The sequence below is a fragment of the Calidris pugnax genome, unplaced genomic scaffold, assembly GCF_001431845.1.
Source record: "Calidris pugnax isolate Ruff unplaced genomic scaffold, ASM143184v1 scaffold15, whole genome shotgun sequence".
NCBI classification, from domain to species: Eukaryota; Metazoa; Chordata; class Aves; order Charadriiformes; family Scolopacidae; genus Calidris; species Calidris pugnax.
In genome coordinates, this window is record NW_015090774.1 from 6,416,391 (window position 1) to 6,438,576 (window position 22,186).

At 37.9% G+C, this 22,186-nt stretch overlaps 1 protein-coding gene across 1 annotated transcript in view; it reads left to right on the forward strand.

Annotated features, from left to right (window-relative positions):
- The window catches only part of DCHS2 (dachsous cadherin-related 2), a 118,478-nt gene extending 99,013 nt beyond the window's left edge, over positions 1 to 19,465 (forward strand). Inside the window, exons 15-21 of the mRNA XM_014943042.1 lie at positions 1,679 to 1,789; positions 3,954 to 4,165; positions 5,675 to 5,826; positions 8,638 to 8,768; positions 10,363 to 10,649; positions 14,220 to 14,358; positions 15,890 to 19,465. Coding sequence (XP_014798528.1) covers positions 1,679 to 1,789; positions 3,954 to 4,165; positions 5,675 to 5,826; positions 8,638 to 8,768; positions 10,363 to 10,649; positions 14,220 to 14,358; positions 15,890 to 18,513 — 3,656 coding nt within the window. The 3' untranslated portion in view covers positions 18,514 to 19,465. The remainder of the gene's footprint in view (positions 1 to 1,678; positions 1,790 to 3,953; positions 4,166 to 5,674; positions 5,827 to 8,637; positions 8,769 to 10,362; positions 10,650 to 14,219; positions 14,359 to 15,889) is intronic.
- Positions 19,466 to 22,186: the final 2,721 nt, after the last annotated feature.

Sequence of the window (22,186 nt, forward strand, 5' to 3'; positions counted from 1 at the left end):
CAGAAACAAGAAAATTTTTTTTCTGCCAAAAAAGAAGTTTCAAACAGTTTGGAAAACAATTCATGAAAATATGAAACTTAAAGTCTTAGGATTTGAGGTCCCAGAGCAACAATTTATTAACTGAACACCTGAAAAGCAGGGATTCAAGTAGAAGTGCTCCTGGTTCCTTTACTTGTAGTTTTTCTTTTTAAATACATAAGCAAACAAACAAAAAGTCTGCTGACAGTATTGGAAGATAAATAGTGACATTCTTTGGACCTTGGATTTTTTTTTTTCTTATCTTTAACTCTGCTCTGAGGATGATTGCCTTTGCAGGCTTCTCTAGTAAATCAAACTTGCCTGGCAATGAAAATTCAACCTACAACCCCCTATTTTAGTTCTCAAAAAAACGGTGCAGAGTTTAAATCAGTCTTTATCTGTTGGAAGGTTGGATCTTCCAGAACTTTTCTAGTAAATATATTGAGTAGTACAGAAAATTATATCTGTCAAAATCAGCGTGGTTTTGCTTTTGACAGTCAGATTTTAGGAGCAAATGACAAACCACTTAAAACAAAATTTCCTGGTTTTAAAAATTAATATGTAATAAAGCTAAAATAAAAAAGGTAGCAGATATTTTTAAGAGGAATGTTTCCTCTCATTTTTACACTAAAGATAAAGTGCTTTCCTCCAACATTCAGGACACTGAGCATGAACAACATGCCCTTTGTAATGTAATAAAATAGCTAGTTGTCTGTAATGCTGTTTGGAAGAGTTCAGGTTGCACAGTAACCTCATTCCATCCCAGTTGCATGGAATCAATTACAATTAAATTGCATAATTAAAATCCTTTAAAATCAATTACCATATATACTAAATGATTTCATAACTCACTTGAGAAGAATATTTTTTTGGAAATATTGATAATACTTTTTAAACTTGCTATGTTTTTGTTAAACATGATGATTCTGAACAGGATAATGTATTCTGTTCCACATTTTTCCTCTAATCCTGTTTCAAACAGGATTTTTATTTCATGTCTCTTGTATTCTACATTAAATCATTGCTTTTTCCATTGAATTTGGATTCTGCTTGAATTGAGACACAGCTATGCATGTAGTTTCATCTTTTCATTCTCTCTGTTAGAAGATGGCTAATTAAAATTTTAAAGAATATTTTATTTCAAATGTTGTTTAAAAACCCAAATTGAATTTAGATAAATGAAGGATAAGTAAACTTTTTATCATGATTCAGGGATAACATGCATTCCTGTGATGCACAAAAAAGTACTATTTTCCTTAAAAGGATTAATAAAAAAGTAAGATTTAAATGACCAAAGACAGCATAACCTGAATAAAAGGAATACATGCAACTTCAGGTAAGAGGTAATTCTGTTGGTACATGTGAGTTTGCAATTAGGAAAAGTGAAAACACATCATTTTATTTAAGCAGGTGATGAAATTATGATCAGATGAGTAATTTACTGAGCAAGGAAGGATTGTCAGTGCCTTGCCTATGAAGTTGTAATGCAGTGAAAGTCATGGAGGAGTTGTTTTTATTGTTTACTATTTTAATTCATGAATAAGCCGGTAGCCTAGTATAGAGGAGTTTGGCTATGCATCTGCTATTAATCACAATAATATAAAACTAGAATAAAACCTTCTGAAGTGGACATGATGAAAACATCTTATTGCTTCCATAGGTACATCACTTCTAACAGTAGAAGCTTATGAACACGAACTTACAGGAGAAAACATAAAATACAGCATCTTCAGTGACAAGGAAAACATATTCTACATACACCCCACTACAGGTACATTTTTATAAATATATTTTTTTTGTCAATTCTCTGTGTGTCGCTTAAAGAGTGTGGTCTCCAAAATATAGCAAGAACAAGGGGTATATTTCTTAGAGTATTACTCTCCTGTTACATCCATAAAACGAGGGATATGGAGACACCTGCACTAGTGTAAACTTGACATGGAAAGAAGTTGTACACCAGTGTACTGGTTTCAAATGCTCAGTTCTGATTAACTATAATGTTCACCAGGTGTTTGGAGTTGATAAACTGCTGCTTTGTGATCCAAGCTGAGACTCCATCTTGTTTCTCATCATAAAGTTGCCCAGAAACTCAATAAACATAATCCTTCAAAATACTCCCAATGTAGAAAGCATTAGACCCTTGCTGAGTTTAATGGGTCTTTGCACCAGACAAACGTTGACAATTCTGAAAGTCATGTTTGTTTATTTTTTTGGTGATTGTATTTGTGTTCTGCAGCAGGTCTGTGTTCATCTGCTCTTCAGTGAGGAACTTCTGATGGCAGGAGAGTAGTGTGTTCCCCTTGTGCATTTATGTGCTCTCATCTAAGGCATGTAAGAAAGCATAGCTTCTCTGGTTGCCTCTCAGCTCCTAAATACCTGCAGCAAAAGACTTTGCTTTCTGAATAGCTGGAGTCTTTCTGGGATGGCATAGACACTGTCCGCTGTTTTCCTCAGACAGAGTCTAAATAGGTTGTCCGCTTAACAAGTGGCTTTTTCCCTGAATTCCTGGAGGCTTTAATTTCTGATTATTCTAATGTCTCCAGGCATCAATTGGTGTACTCCTGTAAAGTAACCATGATTGTTGCTGGTGGACAATTAAAATAATTTTTGGTTTTTTTAGATGAGGGCCACCTGAAGTGCATATACTTGATTTCCAGTTCCTTATTTCACTGAGATAAAGCTGGAAAGATTAATCTTAAATAACATCTTAGAGCCACCAAGTTTATCCCCAAGAAAGTGAATCTTCTGTGACATCACCTCCAAAAAAAACGAAAAAAAGAACCAAAATTAATTATTTTTTTTTTTCTCAAGCCAGTCTGAAAAAAGTTTACATGATGTTTTTAAGAGTCTCATAAGCACTCTCTTCACAAGTGATCATGGAATTTCTATAGCAGCAGATGTCAAAAGTCTTCTTTTGAGATACTTGAGCCATTGAGGTTACTTCTGTTTCTTTCTTCTGAAACCCGACTTCTGTTTCTTAGAAAATATTATTTGAAGTGTAGCCTTTCCGGACTTTTTAAGAGCAGTTCTTACCTCAGCATTAATTTTGACACCAGTAATTCTCTACCTATTGTTTTTACAGCAGAAGAATTTTGAGTTATATCGATGCCCTTTCTATCTTAGGTATTCTAAACAGCCAAAGGTGTGTTCTACATGTCTTTTCAAGCACTGATATTAATTAACCCCATTTTGGAGAAGACTTTGTGCTGTTCTAGGGGATTTATTATATTGTAGAATCATATAAAGCATGTAGGAAGTGACCCAAAGACATGAACTAATTTGTTGTCTGACAGAGAAAGGGAATCAGCTTTGCTTAAATAAACAGAAGTTTGTCTATCATGTTCTTAAAAACCTCCAGTGATAGTGATTCTGCAACTCCTCAATAGTCTGTCTTGGCAGTTGGACAGTTTTTATTCATATTTATTTGAATGTGTGTTGAAAGAATTGAAAATTATTATTTCTTTTTGATAGAATAACAACTGGGAGGAGGTGGGGTGTGCTCACTGCATCGCAAGTCAGTGTTTTACCTCTATGTCAGTCAGAGACAGAAATTGGTACAGATATTGCCTGATTTGGGTACAGAGGGAGAACTAGATGTGGCACTCTCTGGTGAGACACGGGTGACAGATGTCAAGGAGCACATGGCACACCGCCAGTTTCTTCCTTTCTTTCCCTCTCCGAGTAAATCTGCTTTGTTTTAGGACATTGCCAGTATAGTGGCTGGTCAGTGAAAACTCAGCTGTCTGAGATTTGTACAGGGTGCAGGGGGTGATGTTAGGTAGAGGAAGGACATGCTGGGAAGCTTGCTGCAATTCTGTCGTGTTCAAGGAAGGAGACCACAAACATGAGGGATTTCATAACTGCATTTGTGGGTGTTTTCTCCTGACTACGTAAGCCCTATATTGATTTATTTTATTTTTATTTTAATAAACCAGGTGTAATCACAGTAAAAAAGCCAAAGTCTCTTGATTATGAAGTTAAGAATAAAATACATCTTTCAGTTTTGGCTGAAAATAGCTTGAATTCAGCACTCTGTGGAGTGACAGTTTTGATTCAAGATGTGAATGACAATGTACCTAAATTTGAGCAAAGCTATTACAAAGTATCAGTATGGGAAGGCGAAAGTCCTAAAACAGACATTTTACAGGTAAGTGGAAATATATCTTCCAAAGCCTAGTGTTGTAATTAAAAAGAAGTTTGGTTGATCTGTTCCTGACTACAGTCCTGCTAGGTCTACTCTGGACCACTGTAACTCTGCAATTTAAAAATTGAGAGTAGGGTTCTTGATGTTACTACTGCTGTGCTTGGATATTTAAAATATTAAATGATTATTTCTTTTCTAGACCACATTTCTGATCTTTCATTGGAGTTTTTTAAGTCGAAAGAGAATTCTCTGTCCTCTTAATAGTTGTGCAGCTGGACTTCAAATTAGTTTTTGTTTTGTTTTTTTTTTTTTAATTTTGTGTTTCTCTCTTCAAGTAGTTGAAAAATACCATACAAAGCTGTGGTTCTGGTTACAATATAGGCTGGGTCTTGCATTAATGCATCTACTGAAAGGGCTATAGCAATAAAAAGAATACTTTCAACTCATCAGACTAGTAGAGTCAAACCCAAGTGTTCAATTTAAAATCTGATGCCTAAAGAGCAGCTTGTCTCAATTTAAATGTGCAAACACTTCTTCCTCTGAATGGATCCATTCTCTGAAAGTGTTTCCAGCTGGCTGTGTTAGAGCAAACGAAGACATCAGTTGGCCTAGAAGAACGCATAATTTCCTCAGTATATGTTCTTGCGTTGCAAGTCAGGTCACAGTGAGGGTCATGTCAGGTACTAAAGATATTCCTCCTCTAGAGAATAAATAAATGGAAAGCTACAAATGCCTCCAGGGCAAAGTGATTAGAAACTGATGGACATTGTATTTAGAGAAACATATGTCCAGGAATGAAGAAAAATCAAAAGGCAGTCAACCCAGATGTGTAGTCAAGATTTTATGACAGAATACATTCTATTATGTTTCCTTTATTCAGTCTGACTGGTTGCCTCTGCTATGGTTTGGATCCTGTACTCATTATAATGCTTGTGCAGCAACCAGAAAAACACAAAGACAACTCTTCAAAGAGTCAGAGAGGTCTTTGAGAAACCTGTTCACTGCTGTTGCATGTTATTTATTCTTTTGGTTTTATAGCTTTCTTCTGCCTTTTTTACATTTTTTGGTTCGTATTTTAAAAAGTAATTAATGAATTATTCTATGAAAGCTCTGAAAACTTAATTATTTAATTATGCTACCCTTTGTCCTTTTGTACAGCAGTAACACTGGGGCAGTCCCAGATCCCTCAGAGAGTGCATTTTTATGCACTAAACAGAGACAGCATTCTAACAGCAACCTTATAGTAATATAAGCAGTGTGAAATTATTACATTCAGCCCTACTGCTTTATGTAGCTGAATTTCAAATTACTCAGGGAAAGGATTCATGTGCATCCTATTGCAATTCATGAGCAGATTTTGTCGCCTCACGTGACGTGTTTGGGACCAATATGAATATTTGCTTAAATCTGTGCAGTTGAAAGGAAAGTAGCCAGAAAATTTATTATAAGGGTTTTCTTTCTGCAATCTTGTTTTACCATTTTGAATTAAGCCTCAGTTTTGCTCCCAAACAGGTATTTGCAACTGACCTTGACAGTGGGCTGAACGGAGAAACTGAATACTCAATTTTATCTGGTAATGAAAATGCAACATTTCTAATTGATTCAGCACGAGGGATTTTAGCAACTAATACAGTCCTAGATCATGAAAACACTTCATCTTACAGGTTTGTATGCAAGGGTCTTATAAAAAAGTATTCTTATTTTTGTTGACTTTAACTTGAGATTGCTCTTGTTATGTATTTTATAGTTTTCTCTTGATATTCATTATCTATAGAGGCTGGGTACAAGTCAAACAACACTGAAAACAGCGCTAAAGCTGTTCATTTGTACCATGGGTTCTTGTGTACTTCTTAAATTTAGGGGAAGAAATATAGTCTTGTTTAATCAATGGCAACACTTACTGATATAAGTGAGTGTGATAATTTGCTATAGGAATGATGACAGTTCTCGAATTTTAGCTTATTAAGAATGGTATAGCCATTCCCTCTCTGGAAGCTCTTAAACTAAATCCAAGAAATAGGTACACGTTCTGTTCCTTAATTAGAATATAGTCCAAATTTTCTTCTCCATAATCTGATAAAGATGCTTCTGTAAACTGTTTAGATCTTTAAGATGTCTTGTATAAAGTTTTAATTTTTTCCTGTTCTCCAAAAACCTGTGAGTAAATATGATCAAGTGGACATAACAATTTTTCTTTACAGATTATGCCATAATTGGAATTACAAAGCAAATAAATCATGCCTTGAAGAGAAAATATGAGTATGCAAATTCGTTAATACTCTCTTTTTATGTGTTACAATCTGTGCAAAAAGCAGATTTCTGTGTATGTGTCATAGAAATTACCTTTTTTTCTTTCCCTTCCTCATATGGTTGTGGCATCAGTTACAATATTTGCAAGTTTTCTTATCCTCTGGGGCCTCAAAGTTTTAAACAACCAATCCAAATTCTTATGAACCAGAACAACTCTTAGGGAGCCACATCAAAAAGATCAACAGAATATGATTTTTTTTGGTAAATATCAGTGTAATTTGATAATAGTGTCCTAAAGGAAATACTTTGTTTTAACTTAATAAACAGAACACATCATTTGGATTTTATTTTTCAGTTTTTCCTTGAATCGAAAACATCAGTTCTGATTTTTCAGATATTTAAATATCATAATACATTTTATTTGTAACTAGTACTTCAAAAGAATGCCTAGAATAAATCCTTCAAAGGAAGAATGTTTACTGCTGATGAAGCATTGAACATGTAAGCATAATAATTCTCATATCTGTCTTTAACTGGGAGCCTGATATATTTCAGTATTTATGTTGGAATTCTAGCCATTTAAATTGACCATTTGTTTCAGGAATCTGAAGCTTCATATTCTTTCTCTTTTTTAATATGCTTTAATCTGTACATTGTTAGGTGAGAAGTGAATAGCGAAAGAGGCTTTCAGAACTGTTTTCCTGTTTAATTTCAAAATATTACAACTGGTTCTTTCAAATTTGCAAGGATTTGTTTATTTTATCTAAATTGAACATTTTCATCCCCAGAAGTTCTAAGCCCCTTATAATAGGAATTATAATGAAAGTGTTGACAGAACCTTAATTTTAATGCCTTGGCTGAAATGTTTCTATGAGAGTTTTTTCCTGAAACCTTAGAAAGTGATTATTTTTAGTAAAATATTTCCATATGTATACCTTACCGATATTCATTCTAAAAAAAATACACTTTCTATACGGAATTATATATGGTCACTGATTGAATACTAGTCTGCAATCCAAGTTATGTGTTCTGTCGGTGACAGAAACCACAAGGACACCCAGAGCAGAACTGGTGTGGTTCAGGAATGGAAGCACTGCAATCCAGGACTTGAGTTTACAGCCTTGGTATTCCATATTGTCATGTGGACATTTAGGAAGTAATATCTCTTTGACACTTTAAACAGAAACTGTGACTTAGAAAATAGGAGAACTGAAGCATTCAGAAGATGTGCAGGGAGACCCAGAAAGCTTGGCGCGACATGCAAACAGTAATTAGTACGCAAAGCCTTTAATTGAGATGCCAGGCTCTGACTTTATATCGTTTCACGTAGCTTGATGTTTTCTGGTTTTCCTCTGTTCCTTTTTTAGAGCACCTGTTGAGTTAGATTTAATTTTGAATTCCTTTCTAGTTAGTTTTTAATAGTGGGGAGGGTAAAGTCTTCCAAATTGTCTTTGCTTATGATTAACATTTTATCTTTATTGTTAGGAAGCTAGTTCCCACACAGTAAACATCCTTTTATCACTGTTTATCACTTTGTTGTTTACTGTTTTCTTTGCTACATTGTTTGTGGAGATCAAAAGGCTGTTAACAGAATCACTTAGCCATCCTTATTCAGGTGTAAAATGGCAGCATACAGGGAAACTCTCTTAATCTGACAGTGAGATTCTGGTCCCACTAAAATCAGTGGGAACTTTGCCAACGTCAAATGGTGCATGTATTCTACACACAATTCTGAAAAATGACATTTTGGTTGAATATTACTTTGGATGTTTTCATATTACCCAATTTTGACAGTCCTGTTGTCACTTTATAAACAATGAAGAGAGTCAGGTTCCTCCAAAGGACAATTTAGTACTTAAATTTTAATTTCTTCTCTGAATTACCAAGTGGAGAAAAGTGTCTTATTTGAAAGAGTCTTGCTATCTTGTTTAACCACTTCTGTTTGGTATGAAATTGGGTGAAATGAAAAGGAAGTATTCACCTGTATTCTTTGTATGATTTTGTTACGGTTTTGCCACGTAGAATCTCCTGAACATTTTTACTGCAAGACACAAAAAATGAAACTCTAAGACAGTCAACCTTACAGAAAGAATGATGGAACTTAAAAAAGTTGCAATGTGGAGCAGAAAGGGCTAATCTTTTTGTTTGTAACTTTTCTTTTCCATTGGTGGATAATTCTGTGATTTCTGACCTGTGGTGACAATTTCTGCGTCCTTTAATTGTAGGCTGGTTGTACAAGCTGCTGATAAAGGAAACCCCAGACTTTCTGCTACAAGTATTGTGAGGATACAGGTGGTAGATGTTAACGACAATGCTCCAGTTGTCCAACCACTAGGTGAAGTGGAGGTCCCAGAAAGTAAGTGTGATTGTACAGCTAAGTTTTAAGATTGGGATTTGTCAAACAACAGCAGTGCTCTTTGTGATTTATGTAACCAAGCAACTGTAGTAAAAAGGATAATGGTTCATATTAATACTGAAATATCAAAGTAAATTGTGATCTGCTTTTGTTCTCAGAGGCATTATTCTTAATCTTTAGACATTGTGTTTAAGAATAGTTTGGAACAAAACCATAGGCAATTCAGAAAGAGGAAAACAAACTCTGCAGAAATACATCTGTAATCTGTTCATTTTGGACTCCAGTGTCATCTTCTTCAGATGTCTTCAATTTCTGCTTTTCTCCAATAAAAATACTTGGTTTTAAAACCGGCATTGCTAGAAATGAGACATTTTGAACTTCACTGTGATGAAAGAAATAATTTCTGTAAATATGAATGAAGCTTTTAAATGATCCAGTTGATGATCATGAAGAGGAAGACCCAGGACCTCCTGAATTCTCACCCAGCATACATCTGGTATGTTGTGTGACATTAGCTCAACATTTGCAGACCTTGAGTCTTAAGCCCAGTATTTTCAAATACAGGCATCATACATGTGATGCACTAATATACACAGCAGAAAAATTATTAAGATTTAGGTGCTGAAATTCTAGTATTCCTGTTAACAAAAGGTATCAAGGCTGTCTTTCTAGTGAAATTTTTTAGCCTTTCCTAACCTTAACTCCTACTGATTATAACAAGTACGGGAGTCATGGATGCACAGCAGCTGTAAACTACTGGCTACTTGTTTAGATTTTTGTATTCTGTTTAAGACCACTTGCTTTAGGACATTCCACAGCATTTTTCATAGAATGGTTGGGATTGGAAGGGACCTCTGCCTTGGGCAGGAACACCTCCCACTAGACCAGGTTGTTCAGAGCCCTATCCAACCTGGTCTCGTTTTTGAGCTTTAATGCACCAGACATGCAAATGGGAAATGGTTTGGTTTCTGTCAGTTCCAGGCTTTCTTACATGATCACTAATAGGTTCTGTTTGCAATCCCTGGTATTGTCAATTTGGCACATGACATAAGCTTTCTGTATCCAGTTTCTCATTCTCATAGGACTATACCTTGAGCTCTTAAGATTTTTGTGCCATGTAGGTCTTGATGGAGGTCTCATGTCTCTCTAGTGGCCTCCTCCTTATTTGGAGAAGCTTCAGAATTACATTTGCTGGTTCTACACAGACCAGGGGACTCTGATGCCTCAGTTGAATATTCTTGTGGAAATTTGTGCCACTGTTAAATAAATTCATGTCACCTAAATGCTTGTGACAGAATCATGGAAGTTCCTGTTACTGGTGAAGAAACAGTTATGCCTACACTGAATCTGGGAAAGCTTAAAGAAAACCCAAATTAAAATTGGGATAAAGCAGATATATTTGAAGAAATGCATGGCTGTTTCTGTGGCATTTCTGGACATTGATCTTATTCTAAAACACAAAGTCAAAATATGCCAAAGACTAATACAGAAAGATTACATATATCTAAGATTCAATATTATAAAATTGGCAAAATCTTCAGAAATTTTAATATCCTCTTTTGTCTATGACTTATTCTGAAAATTACTGTTTCAGATGCCCTGCCTGGTTTTATAGTGACTCAGGTGTCAGCAAGTGATGCGGACTCCAGGCCAGCACTTCAGTTTGGTTTTATTTATGATGATAGTCCTGGAATGAAATTCGCCATTGATCAACACACCGGTGTAGTCACAGTGGTGGAACCGTTAGATTTTGAAGAAACTGTTGTGTATAAGCTAAGAATCATCGTTTCAGATTCTGTACACCAAACAGAAGCAGAACTTACCATCCTTGTTTTGGACGTCAATGATAACCCACCAGTGTTTACTCAGGATTCGTATCAGGTAGGAACATGGCAAACGGACAACAAACATGTGATGTCTTTCCGTATATGAGAATAAATAGTAGGAGTGCATGTTTATATTTGTCTTAAAAATGCATTTGAACACTGAGAAGGAAAGTCTCTGTAAACTATTACTGAGCAGAAACAGAACAAAGAACTCTTCTGGGAAACCCCAGCCCCTTCTCAGGAATTCTGCTAAAAGGACTGAGGCAATTATTCCGTTTCCATGTTTGTGGCTTCTGACTTCAGAAGGAAAGTGGTGTGAATGCTAACTGTACTCCACGCACCATACATTTATCACTAGGACTTGCTGGATATAATCCAAACTAGTTTGGGGAGCAGGGTCCAGCATTTAGAACTTCCTTCTTCTGGGAAAATTGTAAACAAGTTGGTACATTTATTCTGGCTCTGTTACTATGGCATTAATTTCTTCATCACTGAGGTGTAGCATATGCCCCCGTGGTAAGTTAGGCAGATATAGTTTCTAATGTGTAACCCTGTGATATAGCAATGGCACTCCACAGGGAGTGAGGAATGTGAGTTTTCATCTCCCCTGTGTTCCCTGCTTTGACTGGTAAGGGAACAAAGCTCAGCTTCTGGACTTCTGGACAAGCATCTGAACTGCTAGACTGTTGTAAAAGTCAAGCTGTCCAACAATGTTTTGAAACAAAGGTGTTTTAACAACTATGGGCCACTAAGATGATTAAATGAATTGGAACATATGTAAAATAGAATAGACTATTTCAGTTGGAAGGGACCTACAACAATCTTCTAGTCCAACTGCCTGACCAATTCAGGGGTAACCAAGTTATGTTGTTAAGGGCATTGTCCAAATGCCTCTTAAACACTGAAAAACCACATCTCTAAGAAGCCTGTTGCAGTGTTTGACCACCCTCTCACTAAAGAAATGCTTCCAAATGTCCAGTCTAAACCCCCTCTGGCCCAGCTTTGAACCATTCACACACATCCTATCGATGGACACCAGGGAGAAGGGATCAGCACCTCCCTCTCCCCTGTCCCTCCTCAGGAAGTTGGAAACAGCAATGAGGTTGCCTCTCAGCCTTCTTTTATCCAAACTGGACAAGCTCAAAGTCCTTAGCCACTCCTCATAGGACATTCCTTCCAGCCCTTTCACCAGCTTTGTTGCGCTGCTCTGGACATGTTCAAGAGCACACCTGAACATGCTTTTTAAATTGTGGGGCTCAGAACTGCACACAGCATACAAGGTGAGGCTGCACCAACACTGAATACAGCTGGATAATCACCTCCTTTCACCAACTGTTTATGCTGAGTTTGATGCCCCCAGGATGCAGTTTGCACTCTTGGCTGCCAGGGCACACTGCTGACTCATATTGAGCCTGCTGTCAGCCAGCACCCCCAGATCCCTGGAACACTTCATGAATTTGCCTGTCATCCTTGCACAGGGGCCATGCTAATCTTCTCTGTATCATTCCAATTTTAGTATATGTGCTGCCAAAGTGAGCACAGTATCATTCAAGGCTCTCAAGGATAGGCTGCTAAAAGGGTTTTGTCCTGACTTCAGCAGCCCTAGGTGTTGGGCTAAGGCTCAGCATGTGTAATGGCTTGGAGTTAAGCTTAGGGATGGAAGAGAGACAAAGCCTGGAGCTCCAGGTGAAGTTAGACTGCAATAAGGCTGTCACAGGAAAGGTGAGGCTGCCAGAGGAGGTGTTCCTTGGGACTTGATTGTGTGGGGCTAGGCTGTGTGGCTTGGGCTGAGGCTCAAGAGAGCCTAGAGCAAGGATCGTTCAGCCTGGAAAAGAGAATGCTCAGGGAGGACCTTACCAGTGTGTGTGAATACTAGTGGGGAAAAGAAGACAGAGCCAGAATCTTCTCTGTGGTGTCCAGTGACAGGACAAGATGCAGTGGGCACAAACTGAAATACAGGAAGTTCTGTTTAAACATTAGGAAAACTTTTTTTTTTTTTTTTTTTTTAAACTCTAACAGTGACTGAGTACTGGTACAGGTGGCCCAGAGAGGTTGTGGAGTCTCCATGCCTGGAGATATTAAAAATTCAACTATGAACCTTCCTTTAGGTGACCGTGCTCTGAGCAAGGGTTGGACAAGATGACCTCCAGAGGTGCCTGCCAGCCTCAGCCATTCCTGTGAGCTGAGCTGTTTGCTTGACTTGGTGCTTTTCGTGTGTGGTAGATGTGCTCAGAGCCAAAAATATGAGGCACCACAGAAGACTTGGATTTAATAATGCTTCATTTATAAATCTCAGACATATTTAGTCAAGAAATAAGTCTAAATATTTGGCTTAGTAAAAAAATTTCAACCTCTGAGCATGTGCAGACACAGCAGTTTAGTCACTTAGATAACTATGGGAGAGACTGTAGGTACTTGTGAAATTTTCAGGGGCCTGAGTTGTCAGGATTTGTGTAAATTGCCCACTTAAACTCACAAGTCTAAATTCTGGGAAAAAAAATGCACTATTAATGTTCAATAGATTTTTAGACCTTGCCTTAAGTTTTTCTTAACCCTCATATGTGTCTGATTTTGGAGAACAGTTTAGGCAAGTACTTGCCTGTGCAAGTGCTAAAGATTTTTTTGTAGATTGGAGCAGATATTAAAGGCAGGATTATTAACTGATGCAAAACAGTGCAGCTCTATGGACTATGCCAACGTAAACAGCTGAGCTTTTCTCTCTACAAGCATGATGTTTTTATGTGTTGCTTGGACAGTAAGATAGACTGCTTCTCCTCAGTTGATGATATGTGTGATTCCTTATTCATCAGCCTGTAATTTTTACCCTTTTATTGTCCTTTTAAAAGTTTTCATATTTATACTTTTCATATATAGTTTCATAGATATATGGCTATTATATACATATAATCACTCTGTTAAAATTATTTAAACTAACACTTGAAATTATGACAAAGGTAGCTGCTGTATCATACTGTTCATTTGGAGTTGAATTTATAAGGTGGAAGGAAACTTTGGTCACAAAAGTACTGTATCTGGACTTCATATAATGGAAGCCCTTAAGAAGGGAAAGGACTTGCTTGGTTCCTAGATTATATGAAGAAAAACTTCGGTTTTTTTAATAACTAAATTATAGGAATAATCCAGTGATGATTAAGTGCTCTGGTTCTGGAATTTTCAAGGTTCATGTGTTGGTTTCTTTAATGGTCAATCATATATTCCAACTGGGGACTGCAGACTGTATTCCATGTACAAAAATCAAGGTGTTTCTGAAAGCAGGGAGAAAAGCTAATTTTAGTTGCAGTTCATTATAGGTATTCCTTCCATTCATTAGTGTACTATTGAAAAAAGAAAATCAGTGATTCACTAAACTCATTGTCATAATGAACTGGAACTAGATGGATTTTACTACCGCTTAAAGTTGTAAATTTTGGCTCTATTGTATGCATCATTTTCAATATCTCAACTCTTTATAATTTTGTCCCAGAAGAAAACAGCTAGGTGAAACTTTTTCCAAAGCTGTAAACTGTGTTTGTATTTTTTCTAATAAAATCAAATGAAGGAAATTTTTATGTTCAAAATCTTTCATTAAGCTAAATCAAAACTGTATTTTTGCTTTATATGTCAGGTGAACTTGCCAGAGCTCATTTCTATGGATGCCATTGTTCTGACAGTCTCTGCTGTGGACAGGGATTCGAACCATAATGGAATGATTTCCTACAAAATCCTCTCTTCCTCCGAGGGATTTTCCATTGATCACAAGAATGGTGAGTCTGTAAGCATGGTTTATTATTTCAGGTTTTTCAGTGGAAACTAAAGAGTGCTATTGCACTTCCTCACCTGTTGCCAGTGATCACTTGAGTTGTGAAAGTCTCTGGTGTCCAAAGTCCACCATATGTTTTGGCTAAATCTGCCATTACTGCTGAAGAAGTGATCGCATCGAAGACTGAAGTTATCGGTTTGTCTCTGAACCATGCACAAGGCAGCTAGTCACAACATCCTATAGGTGCCGTTTCTCTGATGTCATTTGATAGAAAAGTTGCTGTACGTTTTGCATTGATTCAGCTCATGTATTACATTTCATTCAATTTAAGTTCGTACTTACTATTTTTCAGTGTAAGTTGAACCTATCATAATGTAGTCTCTTTACAGTTTGGGCAGTATGTTTTCAGGATTTCTTCTTTAGAGAGCTTATATTATCCTGCAATTCAAAATGGAATGTAAGGGTTTTCTAAATTGAGAAAACTCTCTGCAAAACTCTCTCTATTTTCTTCAATAGTTAAGAGATTTACTGATATAAATTTGCTTGCCTAATGTAACACTCTGGCAGGTAGAAAACTGTGTGTGTCTCTGTCTTTGTATGGATGTGTACATAACACTTTGGGGAAAATCAACTTCAGAGATTACTAGATACTGCAAAAATGATGTGTAACTGTTCATTGAGAAAGTTCTTACTGCTTATTTGCCATTCCAGGTGTTACATGAATTTTTGAATGCAAACTTTGTTGGATGATGGTAACTACAAACACTGAATATTCAAATGTCACACCCAGTTAAAGCTGTTTTCTTTTTTACCTGTTTGTTACTCTGTGTTCACCAACCTGTCTTTATGTTTGGCTAGTGGCTGTTTTCAACTGTGACAGAAAGTTGTCACACAGTGCTGTCTCTGTGGTGCTCAGCTATATACTGTGAAGAATGAAGCAGACCGTTTATGAACATGGAGTCATTGAATGGGTTGGGTTGGAAGGGACCTAGCCTAATCCCCATGTTTAGATAAGCAACTTGAATGAAAGGTGTTTATATAACTTACTGGCAAACCTATCTAAATAACAAAACAGCCCATAATACTGTTACTGTCTTGCAAGCAAAACAGAAGTAACAATCTTCAGTAATGAACTCGCACAGCGTAGCCATCTCTAATAAGGATCCTATATTTCCTTAGCTTTGTTTTGCCTTTTATTTTATGGAGTTTGCATGTTTGGCTTGTTGCTAAGAAGAGAAATTTTTGCTGGTCTAAATGCATTATGCATATTTGATACTGCATCATTGTGGGTAGGCCTTGGCTTCACAGCATTAGCTATGATTTCTTAGAATTGTTTGGGTTTTAAGATATTTATTTAAGAGATTTATTTATTTGAGAGATTTAAGATATTGGATGTGAGAGTTACTTTGGGGTGTGCGGCCATTACAGTGTAGTCATTTTCAAATATGTCTGATTAGATTCAATTTTTGGAATGACGTTTACTTGCCTTAGTGAGTGTGAAGTGTGGGCTTTCTTTAATTCTGTTTTATTTTCAGGTTCGGTGTTTACTACAGGACCAGTGACACAGCTGGAAAAGATTTCCATTATTCAGCTCCTGATAGAAGCCATGGATGGTGGCAGTCCCGCTCTGAGTGCAGTTACCTCCGTAGAGGTGCATGTAGAAGATGTAAATAACTATGCCCCTCAGTTCACAAGAGTTCTGTACAATCTTAGTGTGAGTGAAGATGCCTCTGTTGGAGAAAGTATCCTCATGTTTTCAGCCATCGACTATGATTGGACACATGAAAACACATATGTTGAATACTCTATTATTGATGGCAATGCTGAGAATTTATTCTCTGTGGAAACAAGTGTCGTGGAGTCAGAAACATCCTACAAACTTGTTGGCAGTCTTGTTTTGAGCAATGTTCTCGACAGGGAAAAGGCTTCTTCTCACCGTTTGGTTCTCCTCGCCTCTGATCATGGAACACCTTCCTTGAATTCAACTGCTACTGTGCTAATAACTGTGCTGGATGTTAATGATAATTCTCCAGTATTTAGCAGCCCAGAGTACCATATTCACATCAAAGAAAGCATCCCTGTAGGCAGCCATGTCACCGAAGTTTCAGCAAATGACCATGATGCAGGCACTAACGCAGAGATCACTTATGCTATCATCTCTGGAAATGACAGGGGACATTTTCACTTGGATGGGAAAACAGGATCAGTGGATTTGATGAAAACGCTAGATTATGAGGATACCATGAAATTCACTTTGGTCATCCAAGCCACAGATGGAGGAACTGATGAAAAAAATGTGGCTTTTTCTGTTGTTCTTGTTAACGTCCTAGATGACAACGATTATGCTCCCCTGTTTTTGTTTCCCAGCCTGAGCTGCATTGTCAGTGAAAATCTTCCTACCTTTTCTTTTGTGTGCTCTGTTAATGCACTGGATTTTGATAAAGGCCCCTATGGACACCTTACCTACTCCATCCAGTCTTCATGTTTGGCTCATCGTGAAGCTCCTAGAGACCATGACATGTTCTTCATTGATCCTTTGACAGGAGATATTCATACAAAGCAGATGTTTGACTATGAAAGTCAGAATAGGTACTGTCTCATAATCCAAGCAAAAGACAAAGGTGACTCACTGGCCACTGTTACAGTTCAGGTAGATATTGAGGGGAGAGACGAATTTGACCCAATTTTTACACAAGATCGGTATTTCTTTAATCTCCCTGAGAAGAACGAAGCAGGCCAGTTGCTTGGCAGAGTGACAGCATCAGACAGTGATGGTGGACTGGATGGAGTCGTTCATTACTCCCTGCTAAAAACTTCTCCATTCTTTTCTGTGAATCAAACCAGTGGTAATATTTATTTGACTCGGACTGTTCACAGAATGAAAAATGGCAGCAAAAGGAGTGATGACACTCTGGAATTGTTGATACGAGCTCATAGCCCCAAAATTGAGTCAAAGTTCACGGTATGCACTGTTTTGGTAAATGTTTCCGATTCTCCTGAGAGTTATCCCATAGTGTCAGCACACAGCCTGACCATTAGCGTTTCCATCTCCTCCATAGTGTTCCTACTGCTTGCGGTCAGCCTTATTGCACTTATTCTGAGCCAGAAGAGGAAAGAGCTGATGAACTCTTGTGTGAGAAAAGAAGCAGTATCCTCCTCAGCTACTGATGTGAATTCATCCAGCGAAGACAAGGGCTGCCAGAAAATCCAAAGTACTGAGAGCAGTATGCTTCCCATGGGTGCCATAGCAGAATGGCTGAGCCTAGCAGGAATCAGAGAGGGGAAGGATGACGGTGTCCCCTGCAGGCATTCAGACTCCAGTGGCCACAGTTCTGCTGAAGGAGAAACTGCAGAGGACGAGGAAATCAAAAGGATCAATGAGCATCCTTGCAGAAAGAGTGCTGGCTCAGCGCTGAGCGAGTGTGGCTCACGGGTGCCAGATTCGGGCATCCCAAGGGAGTCTGATCGGCTCTCCTGTCAGTCTGGAGAAACAGATGTTGTGACTACCATGCAAAGCATGGAGAGCATACAGGCCATTAAAGGAGAAGGTAGAGAAGCCTGTGACACAGCCTACTCACATAAAACGTTGTCTCAAGCACTAAAAAAAATTGGAATAAAAGAGAAAGACATAATGACAGACCTCACAAGAGAATACATCTTCGTGTCAGATAGGCAGGACTCTGGGTATGATTCACTTGCGACTCTTGGCACCTCTGATGAGGATCCCCGAAGTGGTTATAACTGGGATTATGTGCTCAGCTGGGAACCCAGATTTCAATCTCTTGCCTCAGTGTTTAATGATATTGCAAAACTGAAAGATGAAAACATACACATTCATAGCTTCCCTAATGAGAGGAAATCTCTTGTTTTCCCTCCTCCCTTGATAACTTCGGTAGCTCAGCCTGGCATAAGGACAGTGCCACCACGAATGCCCAACATAACATCAGGGCAAACATTTAAAAAACACCCTCGTTCTCCCCTTATTCATAATCTCAGATACCCTCCACCAACCATGACCCCTAGTTTTTCTCCTTCTCTCTCTTTACTTACAGCGCAGACACCTACAGCTTCTCCAGTAATGTCTGATGGGAAAATGATAGGAACATGTCTTATTGATCCAAGCCACGAACTTGCAACAGAGGAAGAAATACAAGTCTAGGTTATTAACTGACAATAGTTTATGGTAAAAAATAGGGCTTAAAATGTATTTTGTTATTGTTTAACAAGCAAAATATTCCTGTCAGAGCTATATCACCAATATTCTTTCTGTTTTCATTAGCTGGAAAAATTAAAATATCTAATAGCCACAAACTTGGTAACTATCTGGATTGTTCTTCCTAGAATACACCGTGAGGCCATGTTGTTGGGAGCTGTGGATTCCTGTGTAAATTACACAGCCAGGTGCCTGATAACCAGCTTTATCAATTCCACTGTTTTTCTCATAAAATATGTCACTAACAAATAAATGGTAGCAATTCTTTACTGTGGAAAAACATTATTAGCATGCTGGTGTGTTCTTACCGCTTCTGTGGTGGTATTAGAAGAGGGTACTAGAGGGACCTATAGATATGGCAAGATTGGGGATGGGCAAAGGATAAAGCAAGGATTCCTGTTGAGCTCTTTCTTGAGTGTTTGCCCAGACTTTGCACACCTCAGCCTCCGGGTCTCAGCAACCTGTTGGGCCTGCTGCAGTTCTGGCATCTGCTATTAGCTGTCTTTGTGCTGCAGAATCCCACTTAGCAGTTTCTGTGCGCCTTTCATTTATCTCCTGGTGTAAAGCCAGTGAGTCATGATTATCATATTATTATGAATAATAATGGATCACCCTTGGAAAACAGAATAACCAGTGATAAGATAAAAGCAACCATCTTCTCTCTTACTAGATCTAAAGTAGATACTTGTTGTCCTTCTGTCCTATTACAGAAGCTGTCCTGGTCCCCAGACAGCTGTAGGAACAGACGGTGTCACAGTTCTGAAGGGCTTGTATGCCTCCACCCCGGTCTTTGATCCTGTGCTGGGCATATTTCTGCAAGACCAGATAATCTGGCCTTGTTTGTTGTATGTATCATACATACGGCATTTTGTGTATGTATGTGTATACAGATACACACACACACCTATACTGCTGTGTATGCTTGTATATTGTATCAGATCAATAAAATACACAGAAAATATGTCTAGAGTAACTCTGGTTTCTCTGCAGTGTCTATTTAAACACCTTTTGCGTCACGTGTATTTGAACTGTTGCTATAGGAAAGGGTCTAATTGGTGCCTGGGAATCTGTTACAAGTTGGATGTGTACAGAGGTATAAATTGTACAGGTCGTAACAGGTGGAGGAAAAGCATACAGTGTGGTTAGAATTATTGATCTTGTGGGGTCAGCATCATGTCTGCAGTGGCTTTTGTCATTTCCTCAGTCATGCATGTCAAGATTCGCAGCCTGTGGGTTCATAACCTGTTTTTGAATGAGGTCCTGTTTCTAAGGCTACACCTGCGCTGTACTATCATGCAACAGGATCCATGCTGCTATGCAAGAGTGCTTCTTCTAAAGCTGGCATTTGTTCTTTGTAGTGCCATGGAGTATGAAATGAGAGGTAATTTGGGAATTCATTGGGATAGACAAACGTTACTAAGAAAGGAGATGGGATGGTAAGTTTTACAATCAGACAAAAACCTGCGCCGGGAAGAGGAAAGCAAAGAGGAGGACTCATTCCCAGTTCATATCTGAACATGGAATATCAGTTTACTGTCTTTATTTCAGGGTAAATATTTTTCTCTACTTGTTAAGATTATGCTATCTACAGCCTGTTCAGTTTTGACTTATGTGTCTTAATTTGCAAAGTAAATTCTAATAGAATGAGAGATGTTCTTTGTGGTGTTCAGTTCTGTGCAGTTATAGTTTCAGGAGGCACACATGGCTCACAGAACTACCTTTTCTATATTGTCAGCAACTTAGCTAATCTGACTTTAGTTTCAGGTGATAATGAACAAGTGGTAGCTATTGCTCTGAGGAGCAATGAGCACATACTGTCCTAATAGGTGTCACCTTTCCAATAGGTGATCAGCGGACCGATAAATACTTTAAACAGCAAAACTATGTTTGGTCTTTCACATTGATGGATATGAAGTGGTAGCTAGGGCCCCATGTTATGTATAGAGTCTAGACTAATGGATGAATAGCTTTTTCTTCACTAATACTGCCGTTGCAAATGGCATACTATTCGCATAGTATTATCATCGTTAGAAACCATTCAGTCATCATATTTAGCACAAGATTTGGACCTCACCAGGCTAACATGTGCCCACTTCCTATAGTTCTGGTTGAAAAGTGAGAAAACACTGTTTCTGTTCATGCCCTTTTTGCTCCTTCAAATGCAGCTTGTTTTTGATGCCTTCCTGAAAATATTTGAGATTATTTGCATCCTGTTTATCAAGCATACGATATAACCAATGCATACCCTGTGCTCCTCTTGTTACAACGGTCTCTTCCTTGTCTCTTAGGTATTTGCCCATTCTGTATCAAACAGGAAACAACACTTAGCTGATATATCATTGATTCATACCTGATATATCATTGATTCATATATAGTCAAGCTTAAAAATGTGACCGTTGAAACAAGTGTCTGCAATAAATCATGAGTAGTTCTTTTAACCTTACTGGTTTTTTTTTCCCTAAGTAAACAGTATAACTTCTATAATTTACCATGAGTTTAATATTAGCTTGCCTTGAAGAGGCTGTGTTACTTTGCAATTCTGCACACCAGTTTTAGCACTTTGGAGAAGGTACAGAACTTGTTAGTGGAAAATCATATTAAGCTCAAAATGCATAAGCTATAAAATAAAAGACAGTTGTCTCTTCTGGAATCTTGGCTTCCTGCCTTCTGGATTTGCTTGTTGGCAGCCTTGAAAACACTGGTGTAAATCACTACCAAATGTATATCAAAATTCCATCTACCAGTAGTAATCATTAAATTGATGTTGAAGCAGATTCCTGTACAAAAAGGAAAAACCTTCATATTTTTAGGGAATCATCATTTTCAGGTTATAAATATACCTATATATATATAAGTATTTTCTAAAATGATACTAAAACCACTAGTTGCCTACACAAGTCCGTATTTAGTTTGTGTTTTATCTTCAACTGAAGACAGGTATTGTTCCTAGGGCAGTTTTAGATAAAAGTAGTTTCAATAAATATGAACCCTTGTTGCTGTCTATTGCACTGACAATTCCAACTATCATTTATATTTGGTTGCTGTCAGTTCTTTGTGCTGTGTGTCACTTGTTTTCTTTAAGTGACATGTGACTTCCTGAAGAACAATGCTTAACTCTTCTCTTTGGGAGACCTATAAGCCAAAAAATGCTACCCTTGACAAAAAAATGTTAGTAGAACACCAGCTAGCACCAGACTGATGATTGTGCCTGCATGGCTTTATACTTCTACAGCTCACGGAGTCAAAGACTAATTGGCAATCTCATTGGCCATCATAAGCATGTGGGGCCATTGGGATTAGACCTCCTCCCGATGTGTGCTGACTACATCTGTCCTTGAAAACCAGCCCTCTGGGGGTGAAGGACACAGAGGAATCCTTGCAGGAGGGAACTGGCACTGGTTGACTGAGGATGGAGTGTGGTGTTCCCTAAAATCCTGTAAAAAGTCTAATTGGAATAGGAGGCCGTTGTGACTTTGTAATTGAATATACTGTGGTGGGAGGTTTATATTTAGAATTTGGCTTACTTTGCAAGTAAAATGGCTTTGCAGCTTCTTGCTCTCTGTATCTGGCACAACAGAACCAACTCACCATGGCAGTAGGTGGCTTAGTTCCCTGTAG